The 20,693-nt window shown below is 36.1% G+C and overlaps 2 protein-coding genes across 4 annotated transcripts in view; one reads left to right on the top strand and one right to left on the bottom strand.

The window, feature by feature from the left end:
* Nucleotides 1-652: 652 nt before the first annotated feature.
* LOC106170075 (uncharacterized) lies at nt 653-8,745 on the bottom strand. The gene is made up of 11 exons (XM_013549808.2): nt 8,620-8,745; nt 7,736-7,858; nt 7,450-7,505; nt 7,006-7,172; nt 6,154-6,190; nt 5,714-5,799; nt 5,336-5,412; nt 5,086-5,159; nt 4,490-4,698; nt 3,935-4,220; nt 653-3,187 (listed from the first exon to the last, which is right to left on the bottom strand). The coding sequence occupies exons 2-11, from the start codon at nt 7,826-7,828 to the stop codon at nt 3,175-3,177; spliced, it is 1,098 nt and encodes a 365-aa protein (XP_013405262.1). The 5' UTR covers nt 7,829-7,858; nt 8,620-8,745; the 3' UTR covers nt 653-3,174.
* Nucleotides 8,746-9,435: 690 nt separating this feature from the next.
* The window catches only part of LOC106170072 (hepatocyte nuclear factor 4-gamma), a 42,444-nt gene continuing 31,186 nt past the window's right edge, over nt 9,436-20,693 (top strand). Inside the window, exon 1 of one of the 3 annotated variants that reach the window (XM_013549803.3) lies at nt 9,436-9,612. In XM_013549803.3, coding sequence (XP_013405257.2) covers nt 9,588-9,612 — 25 coding nt within the window. In that variant the 5' untranslated portion in view covers nt 9,436-9,587. Of the gene's footprint in view, nt 9,613-18,607; nt 20,307-20,693 lie in introns of those variants that run through there. The other 2 variants (XM_013549798.3, XM_013549799.3) reach the window with 2 other exon arrangements.

Raw genomic sequence — 20,693 nt, 5'->3', positions numbered from 1 at the left:
CTCTCCTCAGGCACATCCATAGCTGGGGGAGGTGAAATGAATTGCTATTTTAACCAGAAAAATGTGGACTCTAGGTAAAAATATGTCCCAAGTGCATGAAGGTTTCATGATGAAAGTTCCTTTTTTCCTGACCCCCCCACCCCTCCCTAAGGGAATTGCTGGTTATAGGCCTGAGATAGACATTGCAAGTAGTATATGCAGTGACCTCTGTTAAGCCTAGGTCCCAACCGAACGTACGAGCTGCTACATGTGGTCTACAGCCAAAAAAATGGGGACAACGTGGGAGTTTGTGCGTGAGGAGCACGTCCACCGTGCGACTTTTGGAGGACGTAAACAGCACGTAGAAACTTTTCGACATGATCAACAGCTGCTATGTGCTATCTAGCTACTTCCTAGCCAGAGGTAAGGAACCTAAAACCGTGCGTCCAAAATGCAGTTGGGACCTAGGCTCTAGGGAATGCAGTTGAGGTGCAACAAACTGGTTTAGGCTTGAGGAGCAAGTAAGGGGGGGGGGTACAATGTTTTTCCCTTTAGTTACTGTGCTCTGCCAAATCGGTCATGCCACAAAATTAAGTGATTCAATATGCACGTCATTTGTTCATCTAGAGGCTCAAGGTTACTCGAGATAATCAGAATAAATTAAAAACATCAATTTTAATAGGAAAATTATATTTCTTTTTTCCTTTGGTTCAGAACTACAACAATGCACAAGCAAGAATGCTGAAGAGTAATTGAACAACAAGTTTAACGAATTTAACGATAAACTGGAGAAATACAACGTAGAACAGATGAGACCTAGTACTAGTATGTGTTGCAAAATAACTTTTCTATACCTCTACAGACTAACTACATGTCTAATTGTATGGTACGTAAAGGCAAAAATACAATCTACCTGCCAAGTTTCAAAAAAAAAAGAAAAAAAAAAAAACAATAAGAATAACAGAGAAGACAAATGTACATTACACATTTAGCAGATCTAAACAAATATGATTATACATGAAAACTTATTTAACTGATCAAATAGCTGCACTGTCTGATATTACAGTGACTGCCCTGGCCTGGGTTTCCTGTACACAGTCTATGTTTGCCGTCACTGTCAGCCTAACAGAAATGGCTAACCTCCACTACAGAGTGAGTAGACTCTCTAAGGGCATTCGGGGCAAAATCTTTGGAAAGCAAGCCTGTTATCAGAGTTATCTTTTTGGACAAAGGTGATGCAAAGTGCAACTAAACATGTCCTGTTAAATATTTGTAGGTAGAATATTTGTGAGCCAAACTGAAACTGATCATATTAACTAACTTTGGTTAAAGAAGATACTGCATGTAAAAGAAATCAGTCTACAAAAAAGGGAGATAAGCTCTGTAACATTAAACATTAAACTCGGCCAGTATTATTCATGTTAATACATAATGCAGCATTGATTGTATAAGCTGAAAAGCAAGTGAAGAAAAATAAGAGAAAATCTTTGTTCATATCAATTCCCCTTAGAAGACAACCACATTTCCAATGACCAACAAAGTTCAATGAAATTACAGAGCGAACCTCAACATTTTTGCCCTTGAAATATTAAACAACAAGTTGCTAATGAAACTAATTTTGTAAATGTATTACTCAAACAGAGTCGTCAATACAAAAATCTATGGATTATGCTTTTGAAACCTCCCAGGCTGCAAATATTTAAACATCCTTTGTAACTTTGAAAAATAAAAAACTTAGCACCAAATTGTGACTTACGCATTATACAAAATGTGCTGACGAATTTCATATAGACTCTTCAATATGAAAACCAAATGAGAAACGACTTATGCTCCATATGTCTAATTCAACCAATTATTTAAAAAACCCGTAAGTTATCCAACTCAAACTTCTCTATTTTGAAGATGCAATTTGTATCGTTGGAAAAAATTTAAATACCTTAAAAGGTGTGTAAATACCAATAAAACAATGCCACTGAACGATTTGAAACTAGTTAAAGACATTATTGCAACTGAATTATTTTTGGTAAAAACTCTTCGCAGTATTTAAAGAAGGCACTACGTTATCTGAACATCGCGTGTAACAACTGAAACAAGTACCTAAAAAATAACAATCTCATAGTTTTACAGAAAATAAAGAAGGGTGGTCCACTATAACCTTCAAGTTAAATTACAAGAAAACAATGTGACACAGCCACCTTTTTACGACATAGCAAGTGATAAAATATACTTCTTTACAGAACTACTTTCAATTTTAATGACTTGTGCGAAACTTGAGTTTTTCTAATGGACATGGGAAAACAAGTTTAACTTGACTGTTTTTTAAAGGGATATCACTTTTTTCCTAAAAAATTGCTGCAAAGAAATAGAACTTTACTCTTTTACACGATTTAAATTTCTTTTACGAATCAAGACACTTGCCTTACTGTATTGAATTCAAATCATCGATGAAATTCTGAAAAAAAAAGCACGAAATACTACACGCAAAAAATTAAGAAAAAAAAAACAGAAGTCAAATGCTGTTCTTAGGAAATAAAAAGAAAAATAAAAACAAAACGACTATCAATAATGAGTTACAGCACTGAAAGTCTGAATTAAGTTATTGAAGTTAACTGGCCTTAGAACATCTGTATCTATTTTACATTCTACTGGTAGTATTGCATCTGTAGGAGTAGCCACACCAGTATTAGTCACTGCATATTCACAGGAGGTAAGGTATTCAGTCTTCAACCTAATGCGTAATACCACAGCATAGACTTGAGGCTCTCTGTTACTCCTGCAGGTCTACCCAACTACCAAACGTGGCACGGAAGGATGCAGAATACATCGTAGATCGGAACACGCTACACTGGTTTTCAAGGTGTGTATCAATACATGCTTCGAGGTGTCACGAGTACCAGGCAAGAGGGTGCCAAATCTGATACTTCAAAGCATGTACTGTTACACACCTTGAAAATGGGCATCGTGATCCAATCTACTGGTGAATTTTGGATCCATCATTGCCAAGTCTGGTAGATGGGTTGGCCTGTTTTGCTGATGTAAAAAGTTAATGACCAATGTCTTTTCCTCCCACCCACTCCTTATCATCAAGATGTCAACAATAAGCACCATTTTGCTTCGAATAACAAATCAATAACGTGATCATAGATGGAAAAAGTGCAAGTCTATTCAGCTGTTTTCTTCTCAATATTGGGAGTGTCACTTTGAGTACCTGGAAAAAACATTGTAAAAATGAAAAAAAAAAATGATTCCATAGATTATTGATCAATCAGCAAATTTTTTAGACATAAAATACAACTTATGCACAGAGAATGACAATATCATTAATTAGCTATTTTAGTTTCTCTTAAAAAATGACACATTATTAAAATCAATTATCACTTAAACCTATTTAGTAAAAATGTTGGAATATTTTAAACTAAATAGAAACATATTGCAATAATGATCTGACTTTGTTTTAATTGTTATCATAATTAGACTTTCTCTCACATTCATAGTTTTTCCCAGGGAAAAAAGAAATCGAAATTTAGTCTAGATAAAATCAGCTTGTAGACTAAGAGAAAACCATGTTTTTTTAGTGAAGTTCAATATATCCAGCGACTCTCTGAGGTGAAATGGAGGGGGGGGGGGGGCTGAATTATTAAGCTTTGGCCTTTTTTTACACCCAGCAGTATACTTATAGTGATATATCAATTTCTGTAGCAATTCCCTTCCAGAGGTCATAACATGGTACTTTGCTACAATGGTTTTCTGTTCCCTTTCACAACTTTGCTTCTTAATTGACAGCCATAGTTGGGCACAGGGGCTTCACTAAGGTGACTCTCTGACACAACAGCCAGGATATCAAGCTGTCCATTTTTTAAAGCGAACTGGTACAGACTGCATCAGCTAAGTCTACTTCTAAATGAGAAAAGAGCCATGGCGTCCTCAGACTAAACGCTACTTCTTGAACACCAACCTTTTCATTTTCTCCACCCTCCCCAACAACTTGGCCTTCTCCAGTGGGTTGATCATGCCCAACATGTCTAAGCCAGGCTCCGTCATGGAGTTGAGCATCTCTCCGTCTACGCCATAGCTACGGAACACTGGGACGTGCTGTATGAGGGAAAGGTCTCGTAACAAAGACGAAACGTGATCGACTGTCATGCTGAACAAACTTGGTGTGGCAGAATCTCCATTCTGATAGGTTGGGCCTTGCAGTGGATCTGTCACAGATGGGGTATTTTTATTGGTCATTTGCCCATCTGGAACAACAGAGACTCGAATTAAAACATGTACATCTGCTTTCTAAAAGCAATTTTCACAACCACCTTTTTCTCACAGAAAGGCATCAAGTGAAGAAGACAAAGAATACAGGAAAAGAATTTTTTTTAAAAATAAGCATGCAAAAACTCACAGCACTATAACGTGTCAAAATGTAAAACAGATATTAGTATTCCGATCTTTGTAATTTCTTTTATAGACTGTTAGTCAAAAGTCTGTGGCATTACTCCAAATGGCACAAACCCATTACCTTTATCCTTCTTCTTGTCAGCCCATTTATACTTGGCTCTGACCCCTTCCACCAAGTCTTTCAAAGCTTGCTCCATCACATCGGGATTGGTGTGGGATGCGAAACTGACATGGATGCTTTTACCTCGTACCTTATAGCCATCAAACGCAATGCAAGCACGTGCTGCCATATCGGCAGATGCAAATTCGACGAAAAAATACTGGCTGTTACTGAAAAGGAGGGATTTTAAAGTCAAATTTAATAGTTCATAGTTAAGTGTCTGATATGTATGTGACAATTTCAGTTTTAGTATTAAGAACATTTCATAGCGTGCTATGTCAAGATAAGACATGGATACATTATTTGCATAATATGTTTGGGGCATGCAAAAAAAACAAAAAAAAAACATGAAAAATATCTCAATTTTTCCCTCTAGCAGTATTATCATCCCCTTTAGCAAATAAGCCATTTCCAGCAAATAAAGTTTTTCATTACATGTTCATATTTAGGTGGAATGAACACAAGCTGACAGTCAAAAAAGTAATAAAATTTGGCATCTTATATGCCTTAACTATCAAGAACCTTAAATATAAGCATATCAATGTGATGTGACATACGTTTGGACCTTCTGAGCTTTAGGCTTGTGAACATTGACTGGACAGAACATCTGGAAAGTTTCGAGCACCTCATCCTGTAATTATATGAAAACATACAAAATATCTCAATTTTTCCCTCTAGCAGTATTATCATCCCCTTAAGCAAATAAGCCATTCCAACAAATAAAGTTTTTCATTACATGTTCATATTTAGGTGGAATGAACACAAGCTGACAGTCAAAAAAGTAATAAAAGATGTCAACAGCTGTACCTCAGTGACATTAAAAGGGAGCCCTCCAACATATATTTGTACCCCTGTGAAAGGCGAGGAAATGCTCTTGGGTACATCTGAATAGAAAACAAAGTTTTTATTTAAAAAACAAAAATAAGAAATAGTATTTTTAATATAGCCACCTGTTGGTAAATGCAACATTTAAAAGCATGTGGTATGTTTAAAGTATGTATGCACAAATCACCACCTACATGGAGGGAGCCTGAGCCATACTTTGATCTTTATCATCATTTTTTTTATACATAAGCTCAGCAATTTCTAATCAATTTGCATCATAATTTAGCTGAATGTTCAACCCATGTAGAAAACATTAAAACTATGACATTTATCTGTTTATATTAATATAACTCACGATACCTGAGTAAAGTCTGTTGTTGAGTTGCCTATCACACTGACACATGTTGCATCTGACTCGGAATTCAAAGTTTAAGTTTCCACAATTGCTAAAATATGAAAGTGTGAACATGTCATCATTACCTTCTCTATTCATCACCAAAAAATAGTCACCCAAATGGTCCCAAGGTTCACTATACAATAATTTTGTTTCATTTGGAACTTCATGCACTGTTTTAATCTGATAATATCATTATAATATCAGCAATCTTTTGTAAAGTTGTATGTGTATCACTGACTTCAATTTTTTTAAAACCTCCAACATGCAAGCCATTAAGGTCATTGAAACTGCAAATTTATATTTGTGTTATTGGTAGACAGGTCAGTTTATCCTAAATAGCAAATGTGGGTTTTAGAACTCTAACTGTGCTGTTTAAAAATTGGTCCTGAAAAGGCCATCATACCTGCAAACCCAGTCTTGCGATGCATCTCCTCCTCCCCCTAAGGTAAAAAACAAACAGAGAAATTAAACTTCAAATTTAAGGAGTTTAGACCTTAAAGAACTGCTTATGTTCAGTAGTTTAAACCTCAAAAGAGCAAGTTGTGACCAGTGTAAAGCCCCAGTGAAGACCCCACAACATCGGTCTACGAGGATCGGCCCAAATCTGAAGGGACTCTTGCTGACTGCAATCAGCTTAACGGAATGACAGGCCTCCTCTTGGTGTTAAGTAGCAAACAAAAAAGCTGCTGTTTATACAAGTATGCTGGACGAGAGAAGGCGTGTCATTCTGTAAAGCTGATCGCACTTACCAGGAGTCCCCGTAGAGTTGGGTCGAACTACATAGACTAGGAATGGGGTCTAACTTAGTATCATACTATCTCAGGCAGCCAATGGGACAACACAATCAAATGACAAGAAGCTAATCCAACCCCTTTGTTGGCTCACCATGATTGAAAACAAAATGTATAGTACCAAATTCAGTTTGGGGAGATAGTGTGTACTCAGTTAAGCCACATCACAACCTGAATGGAAACACAGAAAAGCACACATTATCTTTTTTACATATGTAGCCATAAATGAAGGTTCATTTTGTTTATTATGATTTATAATATATAATGACACCTTAAAACAAAGGGTAATCTGAGACCCATTGGTTATTTTGTCATTAACAATAGAAATATACCTGCAAACAAAACACAGACCTTCTGTTTAATTATCATAATGTTACGAAAAAAAAAGTGAAAAAAAAAGGCAAATGTCAAAAGCCTAAGACACAAGTACTTTTTCTAAATAACCAATCATATAAAAACCTTACCCTGATGTGTATAAGTTTGTAGGCCACCATTCCTAGGCTTCTGGCCAGCTGCATTTTTGGCTGTCCCCTCCAAGTTCCCTAATGGAATCTCTAGACGATAAGTACAAGACAACTCATCCAAGGCTTTTAGGGCTTCAGCTTTTGTTTGGAATTTTACAAAGCAATATCTGGAAAATATTCAGTTCGATTAAGGGATTTGTTTACTGCAAGTGTTAAAATCTACACACAGTTGGTCAAATTCTTGGAAAGTTGTGTTTATTTTCCTTCACCTTTCACTCTGACGAATCCTCAAAGTTCTGAATAATGAATAGTGAATTTACCATATGAAAATAAATAATACTACAGAAAAATTCACATTTCAAACTGAACCAAACAGTCAAGTAACCATAAATGAAACCATATTATTATATATTATACAATTCTTAATTAAAACCAAACTCTTACTTGTTTGAGAAGGATACACCCATCACCTTGCCAACAGTGGAAAATTGGTTCTCGATCTACAAAATTAACAAATGCACAGTCACTGATTCATCTTAAAATTGCAAGAAAATAGTGGGCACATTACAGTGAAACAAGTGATCATAAAAATTTTAAGAGGAATGCTAGAGGCTGCTTATTTGGACTGCAACTTCTAGTACAAATAAAATGATACAAATATTAATTTATATTCATCTTACTGGTACACTGTACACAGAAATTATAGAAAAAGAAATTTGTCTTGACTCACCTCATTTTTCTTGTTTTTCTCATCTTCACTGCATTGAAAACAAACTTGAAAGTAGCCATTAAAAGCTACAAAATTACGATAGCGATCTTCCATGATGGTCAAAAGAAGGTCAACAGAAAAGGACTGAAATAAGAACATTTTCAAATATGAAAAAGTTATGTCACAGTTTCACTAGGGCCGTTCAAATTCTGTATTCTGATTTAAAAAAAGTTGTGTAACTAAGCTTCATAAGATGAGTTCAAAATTTATATGGAGAGGATCAACAGACAGAATGCAAACAAATAATAATAATAAAAGAAAGAGACAATGGCACTTAAACTGTACTGCTAATGTAAACCGTATACTGTATAGATGCACAAGTACATGACTATTACTTCACAACCTTAGTATGTTATGGTGAGGTTTTGAAAAGTTGTAAAACCAAATGAACTGTGGCAAATACAATGTTAAAAAGATAACAACTGTTCATGGAATGGAAAAAATGGATTATCCAGGGTTAAACGTCCCACACTTTATGGTAAATGAATCCATTCTGTCATCCAAAGTTAGTCCATGTTTTTTTTCTAAAAAGCTTAGTTTTTCTATAACAACATCTGGAGATTACTACGGCGGTATAGCCATCTAATGAAGGTCCAAGCAAAGATTCCAAAATAAATGTGATAATCTCTGTTTTGGTGGTAAAATGGAATTTATAGTATTTCTATGACTCACGAGTTGTTTACAATGTTTTATTGTGAAGTATGAATCTCATATGAACAGTTATCCCTTTAAACTCGAGCTGGTACTAGTATGTACGTTACCTTCGTGAAAATGCATTTTCTTTAAAATAAATTTAAAGAATATAATTTAAAGAGCATTGCCTCTATAACTCTATACCCACTCACCGGAAGAAACTAGACCCTAGAAAAATATATAAACTGAGAAACTTCAGCGAACCTCGACCTCGAACCACACGTGCGATACAGGAAAAACGTACCTCCACTTCAACATACTTCACACAAGATAAGCTGGTTTGTGATTGGGATCGAAATATGCACCATGTAATAAAAAAGATCATAAATTGACCATTTTAATCCAACATAATATAATGAAAAATCTATATTTTAACATAAGCATCCAGTATTTTGTCTCAAGGGGAAGACTGGGAAATTTAACGTTATTGGTTTTGTCTTGATAATCTCAAATCCGCAGCTTGAGTAAATGGGTATAAAATGTTTTCAAAACTGTGCGCCAAGAAAATGCACATAACTACTGTAGCATTTCGGTGACCTCGGAAAATTAAATATTATTGTAAGGGGTGGGGGTAAGCCTCAGGGGTGAGTGACGTTAATTTGGAAACATTATGTTTTTTTTATGATTTCAATAAAGATATAACCATTAATTCTGTATTGATACAGACCTTACCGATAAAATAAATCAAGGCAGTTGTAAATGATAATCAACAGAATAGAGCCAAGAAGTTGACGTTAGAGGGGTAACATTAACGTTAATATTATAACACGTTAATCTATGCAATGTAAGTGAAGCTCATTAAAGTTGCTCACAATATTTGTCTTTAAAATATATTCTATTAATGATCAATTTACGGTTAAACAGACAAAAGATCCATAGAAAGAAGGCAATTAATTTTTTCATTCATAAAAATGATCACAACAAACACAATGATAAACGTGGTTGACCGAAGAAACGGAAGTTGTTATCACATGACCCAGGTCACGTGACGTCATCCACATCCGCCCCCATCTAAGCAAAGGTAGAAGTCCAACTAGTAAAATTGTTGGTGAAATTTGACCCCAGGAATCCCCTGGTCTGACAGATACTCCAACTAACGCTAGATCAAACGCACAACAAGATGAGTGACGATTCCGAAAATGAAGGTAGGGTGGAATCGAAAGCAATCTTGCCAAATAACCAAAATTAGTAAACACGTTCAGACAGTGGAAGCGGACGAAATAGATTCCGCACTTTGCCCAACAGCTGATCGATGTCCTGTGGGAATTCCCTTTCATTTTGAGCCCTCCAGCAATAGGTAATCTAGCAAGTTAAGCATCCCATGCAATTAATAATAAGCTGGCCTGGATATCTTATAGTAGATAATATTCTTTATCATTCTCGTAGTATATATCCTTATCTATAAGGAAAACGTAGATTATTATGAAAACATAGACCATAAGAGATGACCATGAATCATCAGTATTATTAGACATTAGATTGTTTTTGAGTAGTGCAAGAGTTCCACATAGATGTTTTCAAAGTGTAAATTACCTCCCTCCTAAGAAGAAGAAGAAATGTTTCGATTTTGTATATACTTGAAGTTAAAAATGCTGTATATAAAAATTGATGAAGAATTTTTTATTTGATGTGCATAAAGTGTTACTAGTATTGGGTAATAGCAGCTGTCAGATAACTGCTACAGGTACCAAATATAGAGAAAGACTACTATCTATACTTAAACACACACTGTTCAAAAACACTGCCATACGATTAAGTGGTAGTTCATTTTGAGATGGTAGGACTATTTTGGCACACAGGATAGCCATAAACTGCTTCATTACTAGTGCCATCAATGACTTATTATATGCACCCTTTCAAAAAAACAAAAGCCACCTGTGTATGTGAAGAAAATTTAGCATTTGCAGCCAGCAGAGAGAGGTTATTAAAAAAGGCTTTCTGCCACTTACTCCAGGTGTATCCCCCTCCATTGAGACACCTGTATTTCAAAAACACAGTGTAGATTGTTCCAGTCAAGGTTCTTGAGAACTTTCATATGGAGACACCCATGTGCTATAGTTGATACAATAGTAAGATGTAGCACTTTGTTGTGAATTAATGTGTGAGAGGTTTGAAGTTATTTTATATTATCACTGGTGGATGCAGAATATTACCTCTCCTTTTTGTATCTGTATCTCCTCTCTCCACCCCCCCACCACCCCCCACTGCCTTCAGTATATGTTAGGCTTAGTTCACATGCAATGTCTATTTTCTAATTTCTATTTTCTATTTGCGCTATCTTATGATCACGGTCTGTGCCCTGAATATCCCGCCGCGTAATTACTGGCAGCTCGAGCCAGTTACTTATAGTAACTTATAGTAACTGGCTCGCGCTGCCAGTAATTACGCGGCGGGATATTCAGGCCACAGACCGTGATCATAAGACATACCGCAAATAGAAAATAGAATTTAGAAAATAGACATTGCATGTGAATGAAGCCTAAGTCAGGCATTGTATGATGTAATAGATTATATTATCCCTTCCACAAAGGGAATTTCCCAGGACTATAGATAATTCTAATCATTTCATGTTCAGACAGAGATTTACCAGCATTTGTATCAGTGTGGTTTCTTAGAATTTCTTGATCACCATTTGCATGAAAGTTTATTACACTGAATGTGCCACTTATGATATCAAATAAAATATTACCACAGTAATCTCTTTGTGTTGAACTTTCTGGTTACAAATATTTCTGTCAGTTACACTATTAATACATTTTATATCCAATTTTAGACCATAGCAAATAGGTAAGATAGACTAAACACAGCCTGCCCTCATTTAGTGTGAGTAATATGGTAATTAAGGTTATGTAATCTGAGGGTGTTAATCTCCCACTGTGGATTAAGGAATTAATGACAACCACATTGCCCTTACTCCACTTCAGGTGTGTTTACATGAACTTTGAAGGACAAAGTTGAGGTGCATTTTTAGTCCTGTTGTGACTGGTAACTAGTCTAGCCATATACGCCATATACGCTCCCTCATCTGATGGAATAATAGCTTAATGCCTTATCACGTTTTGGCTTCCAGTAGTAGTAGTAGTAGTAGTAGTAGTAGTAGTAGTTCAGTAGTAATAGTAGTAGTAGTAGTAGTACAGGGGTTATATTCTGACAGTTATATTCTGACAGTCTTCCAAATTATCTTCGTTGATCCATCCTCCATTTTGGACCGTCTTCCGACAGAAAAAAACTAGGTACTCCTCAATGTCAACTAGAAAATCTGAGCATCTTCTGGAAGACCCAGAAGATGGCCTACTAGTAAATCCGACCCTGTAGTAGTAGTAGTAGTAGTAGTAGTAGTAGTAGTAGTAGTAGTAGTAGTAGTAGTAGTAGTAGTAGTAGTAGTAGTAGTAGTAGTAGTAGTAATGTTTACTAATGTTTATTCTTATTCGAATTTAACGATTTGTATGATTGCATAATCCAACAATTTAGTGTACATTTCTACATTCCTGCCAATAGTATTTTGAAACACATTTACAGTAAGCAAAAGTGAGTTAAGTCAAGGTCGTTTCTGGTATGCAACTACAAGTCTATATTCTGGGTGCAGTGTTATTTACACGTGCAGCTAAAGTAGAACTGTATCTTTTTGTTGCAACATAATCTGCATGATGTAATGCAGTCCAACTGTTCTCTTTTCTTATGAAGGCGAAATGCTTGTTGCACATTGTGAAATCAGTGTGCAACTGCTCAGTGTAAACCTGCCTGCTATGTTGGACTGAAAATGCAGCCAAGTTCACAAAGCATCGGCAGCAAACTGAAACACATGTTCATATGTTGCTAGATCATTTGAACCTGGGTTGCGCATGTTGTGGCAAGTTTTGCCAGTGTAAACTGCCCTGGAGTAGCAGGTTTCAGGAAGTTCTGGCAGCTGAGTAACAGTGCAGATCCAGGCACATGGTGCCCCCCTTTCCCTGCATCCAGGAAGAAGTTATTTGTTTTGCCTTCCAAACTGATCATGTGCTCCAGATCCTGGTTGAGTTTTTTTTCCTTAGGCAGGGTACACAAGCAATAATGTCGGCTTCAATTAGCCTGCTTTTATAAGTTGTTAGAAAAGCACAATAATGCATTCACTAATTATATTGAATTGGTGCAAGTAGTTTTGTCTGAATAAATATGTTTTCGCTTGAGAGGGATAGGCTAGCTGGTATTTATTGTATTAAAATAAAACAACTGGGTAGTTAGAGTAATATATTAGATAAGTGTCATATATTTAAAGCACATAAAGTGTAGTAGTTGTAAAGAAGGCGAAAAACTTCAAAATTCAAGAACAACACGGAGCCTCTTAAAGATGAGAGATGACTGAAATTTTCTCAGTTCAAATAAATTGGAAAAAATTTCTAAAATGCCTGTGAATACAGTGTTAAAACGTAGAATTACAAAGGACAAACAAGGACAGTGATGATGTCAGGGTTGTACAAGAATTCTCTAAGGACACATGTTGTACAGAAAAGCACAGCCAGTAAAGTAAAGTACAGTACAGAAAAATGAACATCTTCAAGAGTACAGTACAAAAATGTGCACAGCTACTAGTAGTATTATGTGCAGTACAGAAAAGTGCACAGCTAGTAAAGTACAGTATAGAAAAGTGCACAGCTGGTTTTATGTACAGCTTGTGGATATCTGTGAATATCTATTAAAATATTTTTGTGACCCAGGAAGAAGGTAGTAGGCAATGCTTGTAATATTTGACTGGAAACAGTCAGATGGTAATTTGTTTTGTTTGGCCTGCAGCACATTTCACAGGTAGCAGCCGTGTACTTCTCTACAGCAATCAGTGAGCACACTCACAGCCCAACCCACAGAGATCAATGGACTCTTGCATGTCACTTATGTATTCTTTAATTTGATGTACATGAGCTTCACCTTTATTATTGAAAAATAATTTCTACCTTAATGGAATTTTGCATGTTTTCTAGTCTTGCAGCACTGGCAGCCTTGTTTTAGGGACCATTCCCACAGATATGTGGATCGATCTATGTCCCTGGGGAGTCTCACTAAATTGCTATCAAGGTAACCAGCTTTAATGTCTGTCATGCTTAGTAAAGCTGTTAGGGGGTAATTATCTAGCTGATTCGGTAGGCATGACAGACATTGAAGCCTCTTGAGCTGATAGCAATTTAGCATGAATCCCTAGGGAGTTAGGTCAATCCAGATGGATCGATCTAAGTATGGGAACCCAATCTTAGCCTTTTTCAGGTAATCCCCATTAATTAAGCTTTCAGTTGATTTTATAAACATGAGTTTAACAACAAACTTCTAGGCCAGTGTCATGCAGACCAAATGGTCCCCATTGGACGAACAGTTGAACAGTTCTAGGTCGCAGTAAGCTCATTGTTTAATGTCCTACCCAGTCTGTGTACATGTCTCTGTGAATTGCTCTGCTCTTTAAGGAAGACTAATGTACAGCAGGTTGAGAGTGAAGGTTTACATTAGACTTCATGTAGCAGTCAGTTTTATGGTTTCATTAAACAAAATAGTGACCCATTTGTCTTCACACAGAGCATGCTTGTTATTTTCACCATTGTGAGTTGATTGAAAGCATAACAGCATGCATCCATGGTTCACAGTAACATTTTTTTTCTTTTTGCCAAAAAAAAAAAAAAAAAAAAAAGATGAGTTTGCTTAGTCAGATTAATTTGTTGGTAAAAAATGTTTTGAAAATCTGTCAAGTCAAATGAAATTATTTTCAGAATTTTTACAAAAAAGTTGCTTGCTTTCATGTTATGTTTGTAATGCTAGTTGGAGCTGATGTATTGATGGGTATTGGAACAAAGTTTTTAAAAAATTTTTTTTTTGTGTGTGTGTTGTGTGTGTGCAATTCTGTGTCCTCTTGGCAAATGTTTGTTTATGTCCACAGTGAGGGCACTAAGGAATACCTGGTGCATTTCTCGTGATCTGCTTTATTTAAGTAATACATTTATTTAAGTCTAAAATCTATTTAAAATGTGCAATAGACTTTACAAGGGTAAATTAACAAAAAAAGATTAATTAAACGGTATCAAATGAGTAAACCACTCAAATCTAAGATAAAAAATATATAGTACAACTACAAGGTCAAGTTTTTGAGAGCATGATGCATTTTTAGAGTCCAAAATCTGTTGTAAAACAATATTTAGGAATTTCACTGAACCACCTCATTGGTGTAAATTTATCAACAAGACTTGTGATATACCCTCCCAAAATCTGTGATTTGTGAAAACATAGCATTAGCCTCACAGTAATATTGGTCAAAGACTGATTGATTCCAATTTTTTTGTGATTGAGTTGTTTTAACATTGGTGACTATTGATAAGGCTGTTTTAATCTTGGGTTATGGTGGATTGGGAAGGGGGGAGGGTATTCCCCACCCTCTACAGTGGGTCACTGCCATACCAGCCAATGGTACAGTGTGTGTTTATGAAGCTTAGACAGGAAACAACTTTTTATTACAATTACACTATGAAATCATAAAGCCTTTATTCAGTGATCGCAATCACAAATCTGAGACTCGAAGAATCAAAGTTCACAATTATTTTGTTTATAAGGCAGAGAGAGAGAGAGAGAGAGAGAGAGAGAGAGAGAGAAGAGCAAGGGAGGGAGGGTATGAGAATGTGAGAGGGGGAGACTTAGGCTCTATTCCCATAGATTTTAGATCGATCTATCCCCGCGGGGAGTCTCACTAGATTACTTTCAGATAATCCAACTTAAATGTCTGTCCCGCCTACTACAAGCTTTAAGGGGGTAATTAACTTTCGTGTCCGCCCGGCTGACAGCTATTTAGCGTGAACCCCCAGGGAGTTAGGTCGATCTAAGGTAGGTCGATCTAATCTATGGAAATGGGGTGTTACATACCGTAGGTTAGATGAAATGCTGCTGAGGAAATGTTTTGTTGTAACAACATGTATACCCCCCCCCTTCCAGAATCCTTACAGATACCAGACTGGATTTCATTGTTTGTAGTGATTGGTCAGCCTTATGGCCTAATGAACAGAAAATACACAATAGTATTACTTGTGGTGAAATATATTAAGAAAAAATTAAAGAGTATGCCTGACTCAATGAAATATGTGGACTGTCTCAAATCCTTTCCTCCCCCCCCCCCACCTAGTCCCACCCAGTACACACTAGACTAGAATGAATTCCATTGTTTTTAGTGATAGTTCAGCTTAACATAAAGGCCCTCACAAACCAGACATTATTCCAATTCCAGTCAAAGTCATACATGCTAAGGTTGAAACATTTTAAAGTCAATAACCATCAAAATGTCGTAACCATTGTTTGTATTGTTCATTTGAAACCAATTATTGGGCGGCAGTGTCCTGATAGGGGTGACTTAGCAGTCCTGGTTTACATCTTTTATCATTACGATTTCATCCAAGGATAGAAAAACAATTAAGGAAAATACAAAGAGAATATTTATATTGTCTAGACTACACTGAATGCTGAAAATGCCACATAACTAATGGGTGAAATGCTGATGAATATAATTAATTAATATTATTTGTTGATTTAAGCATTGAGGTTTATTGGATTTAGAAATTGTTGAAGAAAATGAAAAAGAAATGGCAACAGAATGTGAAATTTCCTAATATTGATAGAAATTATTTTGAAAATGGAAGTAACTTGTATGTGAATTTAATTTTTTTAGAATATTTAGTTTTAATGCAAAGAAAACAGATCCTAAGGGAAAAAAACCTGGACAGTACCCAGAGTCCGTCAGTTAGTAATTGAACTTGAAAGTAAGATTTCCCATTAGGCTTTTGTAATTCCTCTACTGCCATTAGGATGTCTTTCACAAGTCGGGGACCCCACGGCAGGCTATTGTTTTAGTAATAGAAGACCTGTATTGCTTGCACATGTACGACACGGAACCAGAAAACTGGGCGGACCAGTCTGGAACTCGATGGTTCACGGGAGGTCGCGGGGTACACGGTACTTCTAGTGCACAGCATTTGGTTCTCTTTACCCGTGCCAAATTTTGAATGGTACTGTATACTGTCATAGGTAAGGCTGTTTCTCCCCCCCCCCCCCATCCCACCCCTTCTGTTCTGAATAAAATATTTATATATATATATTTAAATGTTGTCTCCTGAAGAAAAAAAAACTGATTGCCAGCATTTTATGTAACAAAATATGTGGATGTGTTGTGTAATAGTCATGTTATCATATATATATATATATATATATATATATATATATATATATATACCTGAAAAATAAGTCAAATTGCTGAGAATGGCTGTATACTTTTCTTAAAATTTACCACTCTTGAATAAGATAATTTTGCATATGTGTTACAGGGGGTTGTAAGGTACTTTGAAGGGAGACTGTACGATAGATGTAAACTAGATGTATAGACTCCTTTTCTGGCGCAGACCACACCTTGCACATTTTTGCCAGTAATATAACATAAAAAATGGCGACATCATAAGCTGACAGAAATGTCAAACAAGCTGAAGCTGTGACTTAACTGCATCGGAGGTCAACCGTATCAAAACTCACTTTGTGTTTATGGAAATATATCATCTGGAACTTCAGTGATTTTCATCTCTCATGTGTCAGGAGATTTACAAAACAAAAACTGACAAATAGGATCATTAACTTTTATGTGACTTTTCACACATTTAAAATGCAAACACTTTCTTGGGTTTCCATGGTGACAGTGTAAACAACCTGTGTTTTTTAGAGGAATGATAAACATGCCCCTGGAGAAGATATTAAGTGCAGAAAAATGGGGCTGCTGTTTTTAAGTCTTTTTTTGTTAACATTGCCTTACCCATATATTATATACCTAAATTGTTACTCAAGAAAATGTATTTTTCAGTGGAATTCTTCATAGGAGTTAAAGTAAACATTAAATTGGTATGTATAATCTATAAATTTATAAATGGGCATATTTATACTTTCAGTCCATACCCTCTCTGCTAAATTAAATATTGAATGCTTTGAAAAGTTTTTTTTTGTTTTTGTTTTAATAAATGTATGCACAGCAAAACATGCTGAGCAGCTTTATACTACCAAAAAGAATAGTTTTCTGCAAAACATTACATGAAGCAATTATGTTTTCAGTTTTGTCTTTTTTAAGAAACATGATACATTTAAGATTTATGATTTTTTATTTTTTGAAAGATGATTGTCAAAAATGACTTTTAGGGAAGAAAACTTATTCTGAAGTTTTACAAAAAATAAATAAATAAATAAATAAAAATAAAAAATAAATAAAAAAAAGAAAGAAATCTTTTGCCCCCTCTTGACCTGGCCTGACCTTTGACCTCTACTTTGACCTGGTATGACCTTAGCTGATCTCTTGACCTCTGTTAATATGGTCAACCTGGCCAAGTGATGTAAATGCCACCTGAAAAATATAGAAATGTTACAAGTCTGGAGTAACTTTTAAGTCCAGCCTATATATACAGATTCCTGGAGGTCCTTAGATTGGTACTGTTTAGTGGGTTGTAATATACAACCATTCCCTGTATTTTCAGTATTGTATGACTGTGTAAACAGTGTTTGAAACAAGCATTGAACCATGGGCAGAGCCTTTTCAACCTGGACAGCTATAAAATCTCACATGTTTGAACTTCCATTTTCAATTTCCTCCTTCCCACTCTCTCTCATTCTCTCTCTCTCTCTTTTTTTTTTTACAGCAGTTATTTTTTTGTGAACACACATCTGAAATGACATATGATACAACAAAGCTTCAAATCCTCACTCACCTGTACTTGATTTTTAATTAATCCAATCTGTTTTCAGGAGACCATCATTAATCCTTGTCTTAGCTCCTGCCCCCTCCCCCCCTCCCCCCTTTTAATTTGATATAAGACTAATCTGTAATACTAATGCCCCCTATCAGGCCTTGTGGCACCTTGTATAAACAATAGCTAGTTTCATGCCCAATTTCTCCTCCTACTTGAGAAAAATAATGTTGGTGCGTTGTCTTGAATGGGGAACCTGGTTAGCAACAGTGAAAAAAACCATTGTAAGGTAATGAGGAATTAATCGTCAAGTCATGGACAGGTTACATCCCAGGCAGACAGGTCAAATCTTTGCAACTCCCAGTCCTCAAAAAAAAATAGTAACATACTCCTGCTTGGGTTTGAGCTTGAGTTCTTTTACTCACAAGTCACGTGATGTAGGGATTCTGATTTACAGAGTTCTGGTGTGTGACAGAGTGATTGGAGGGAGTTTTTTTTATGGGAGCACTGAGAGAGCAGACCTTTACTGCAGGGACACTGATGTAAGTGGTGGTGACAGTCTGTTATAAATCAGCCAGTGATTACGACCAGTTAGCACAATGCTTAGTTAAAGGACTGTGTTCTGTGACAGCACGCCGGATTACTTAAAAGAGGGAGAGACCCATAAGATGCTTCCAGTTGGGAAAGTAGTTTGGTGGCAACACAGGTGGTAAAACTGTTCAGAGAGAGAAAGTTGCTGGTTGTTGCATACCTGAGAGGGATCGTTTGGTTACAGCATACACAGATACTGTGACATTTGTTAGCTAACCAGTTGACAGATATATTGGTCAGCGGAACAGGTGAAACTCTAAAACCAGAGCTACTTGTTTCCCTTCTGTTAATCTGGTCAAATGAAAGAACACTTATGTCATTGGTTTTTGTTGACCAATTTCATTTTAGTAGAAACTGTACTAGAGCTGATTATTTTATACCTGTTGGATCAGAGCATTCGAATTCTAGGATTCAGTTAGAAGGCAAAAGCAACAGGTGTTGGAAGTGTTGTATTTGTTTTACTCTAGATACTTTGAGTGTGGTCAGCTGGCTGGACAAGAAGTGGACTTTTGATTGTAGGAAGATTGACAATATTGCTGCTTTTAACGAAATTTGACAAATTAATGGCATTCACGTGATTGTTTCAGTCACTGCATTGTTGTTGTTGGCTGTCATAACTGTAAAGTGGTCACAACAGGGAGTGAAGCGTGACAGATTCTTCTGGGTTTTTTTCTTCCTAGTTCCTGGTTTTGGTTGGCAAAGACAGTAGCAGTGAAGTTTCACTTTTATGGAGTTGACTTCCTAATAGCAGAACTTATTACGCCTGACAGCTAGGAAGTTTGAAATTACTCAATGATTGTTGGTTTGTTTCATTGTTTTTTTTTAGCTTACTGACATTAGAGAGGACACACAAACATCTATTACATATGATTCTGCACTGAAAAATATATGGTAAAATACATGGTTATATAGTGAATTGATGTAACACACCTTTGAGGACTTAATTTGGCAGATGAATTGCCTAAAAGCAGGACAGACTTGCTGATTTGTTGTTTGACTTCTGGAACTTGCTCAAAGAAACTACGTTGCCTTTTTGTGAGGTGATAAAGAAAATCACTGTAGCCTATTTCCTCTCTGAAAAGGAAATGATCCCACCAAAAAATTAGGAATGTAATTAACACTCCAAGGTGGTGATAATATGGCAGAGTTCTTTCAGTGAGAGGGTTTCAGAACTGCCATTTGCCAAAGCAATTGACTGCCGAGATCTGTCAACACCAGGCTATTTGGTTAAATGAAAAAAAAAAAGAATCTTTTGTTATAACTGCCAAAAAAAGTGAAGGAAAAAAACAAAACAACTCCGATGCAGAGGTATATTCAGCTCTACGATGCTCCTTATTCCACTCATGGTTTCAAGACGGAGCCAATGTCAGAGGTTTACGATTCCTCAGGGGGGAGTCCTTATTCCTCCGCCAGTAGCCATTCTCCGTACTACCCATCATACCATGGATCAGCTTATGGGTATTATGACCCCAGACCCGGAACCCAGCCCCTTGCTCCGCCCCCAGCACCCCTGGGCTCGCCTCAGATGTATGAAGGTAGGAAATAAATATGTGGATTTAAAAGTTTCCCTCAATAGCTGATTTTTAACATATATAATGAGGATTTATATGGGCATGCATTTTATTTCAGACTATGTAATGTTGTGGTTTAAAAAAAAAAAGACATTTTTTTTCCAATTTTTTAAAGCTGTGTAATTTTTTTGTGACAACTTTTTTCATCACTTCAAAGGATAATCTCAGTGTTGATGAGCTTAATCAAATTGTTATTCAAAGTAATAGCAATGAAATTATGATAAAAGAAAGGAAATTAAAAAAAAAAAAAGAGAGAGAAAGAAAGTCTTCCAGTTTAATGGTTTTGGTTTTGTAGGAATGAAATATATTGTCTTTTTAATTTTAGTATTTCTTATACAGTTACAAATACCA

Source organism: Lingula anatina, chromosome 4 (assembly GCF_051362555.1).
Source record: "Lingula anatina isolate TDL-2025a chromosome 4, LinAna3.0, whole genome shotgun sequence".
Taxonomy (NCBI): domain Eukaryota; kingdom Metazoa; phylum Brachiopoda; class Lingulata; order Lingulida; family Lingulidae; genus Lingula; species Lingula anatina.
Note: the sequence above shows the minus strand (reverse complement) of the source record. Positions and strands in the feature narration are given on the sequence as shown.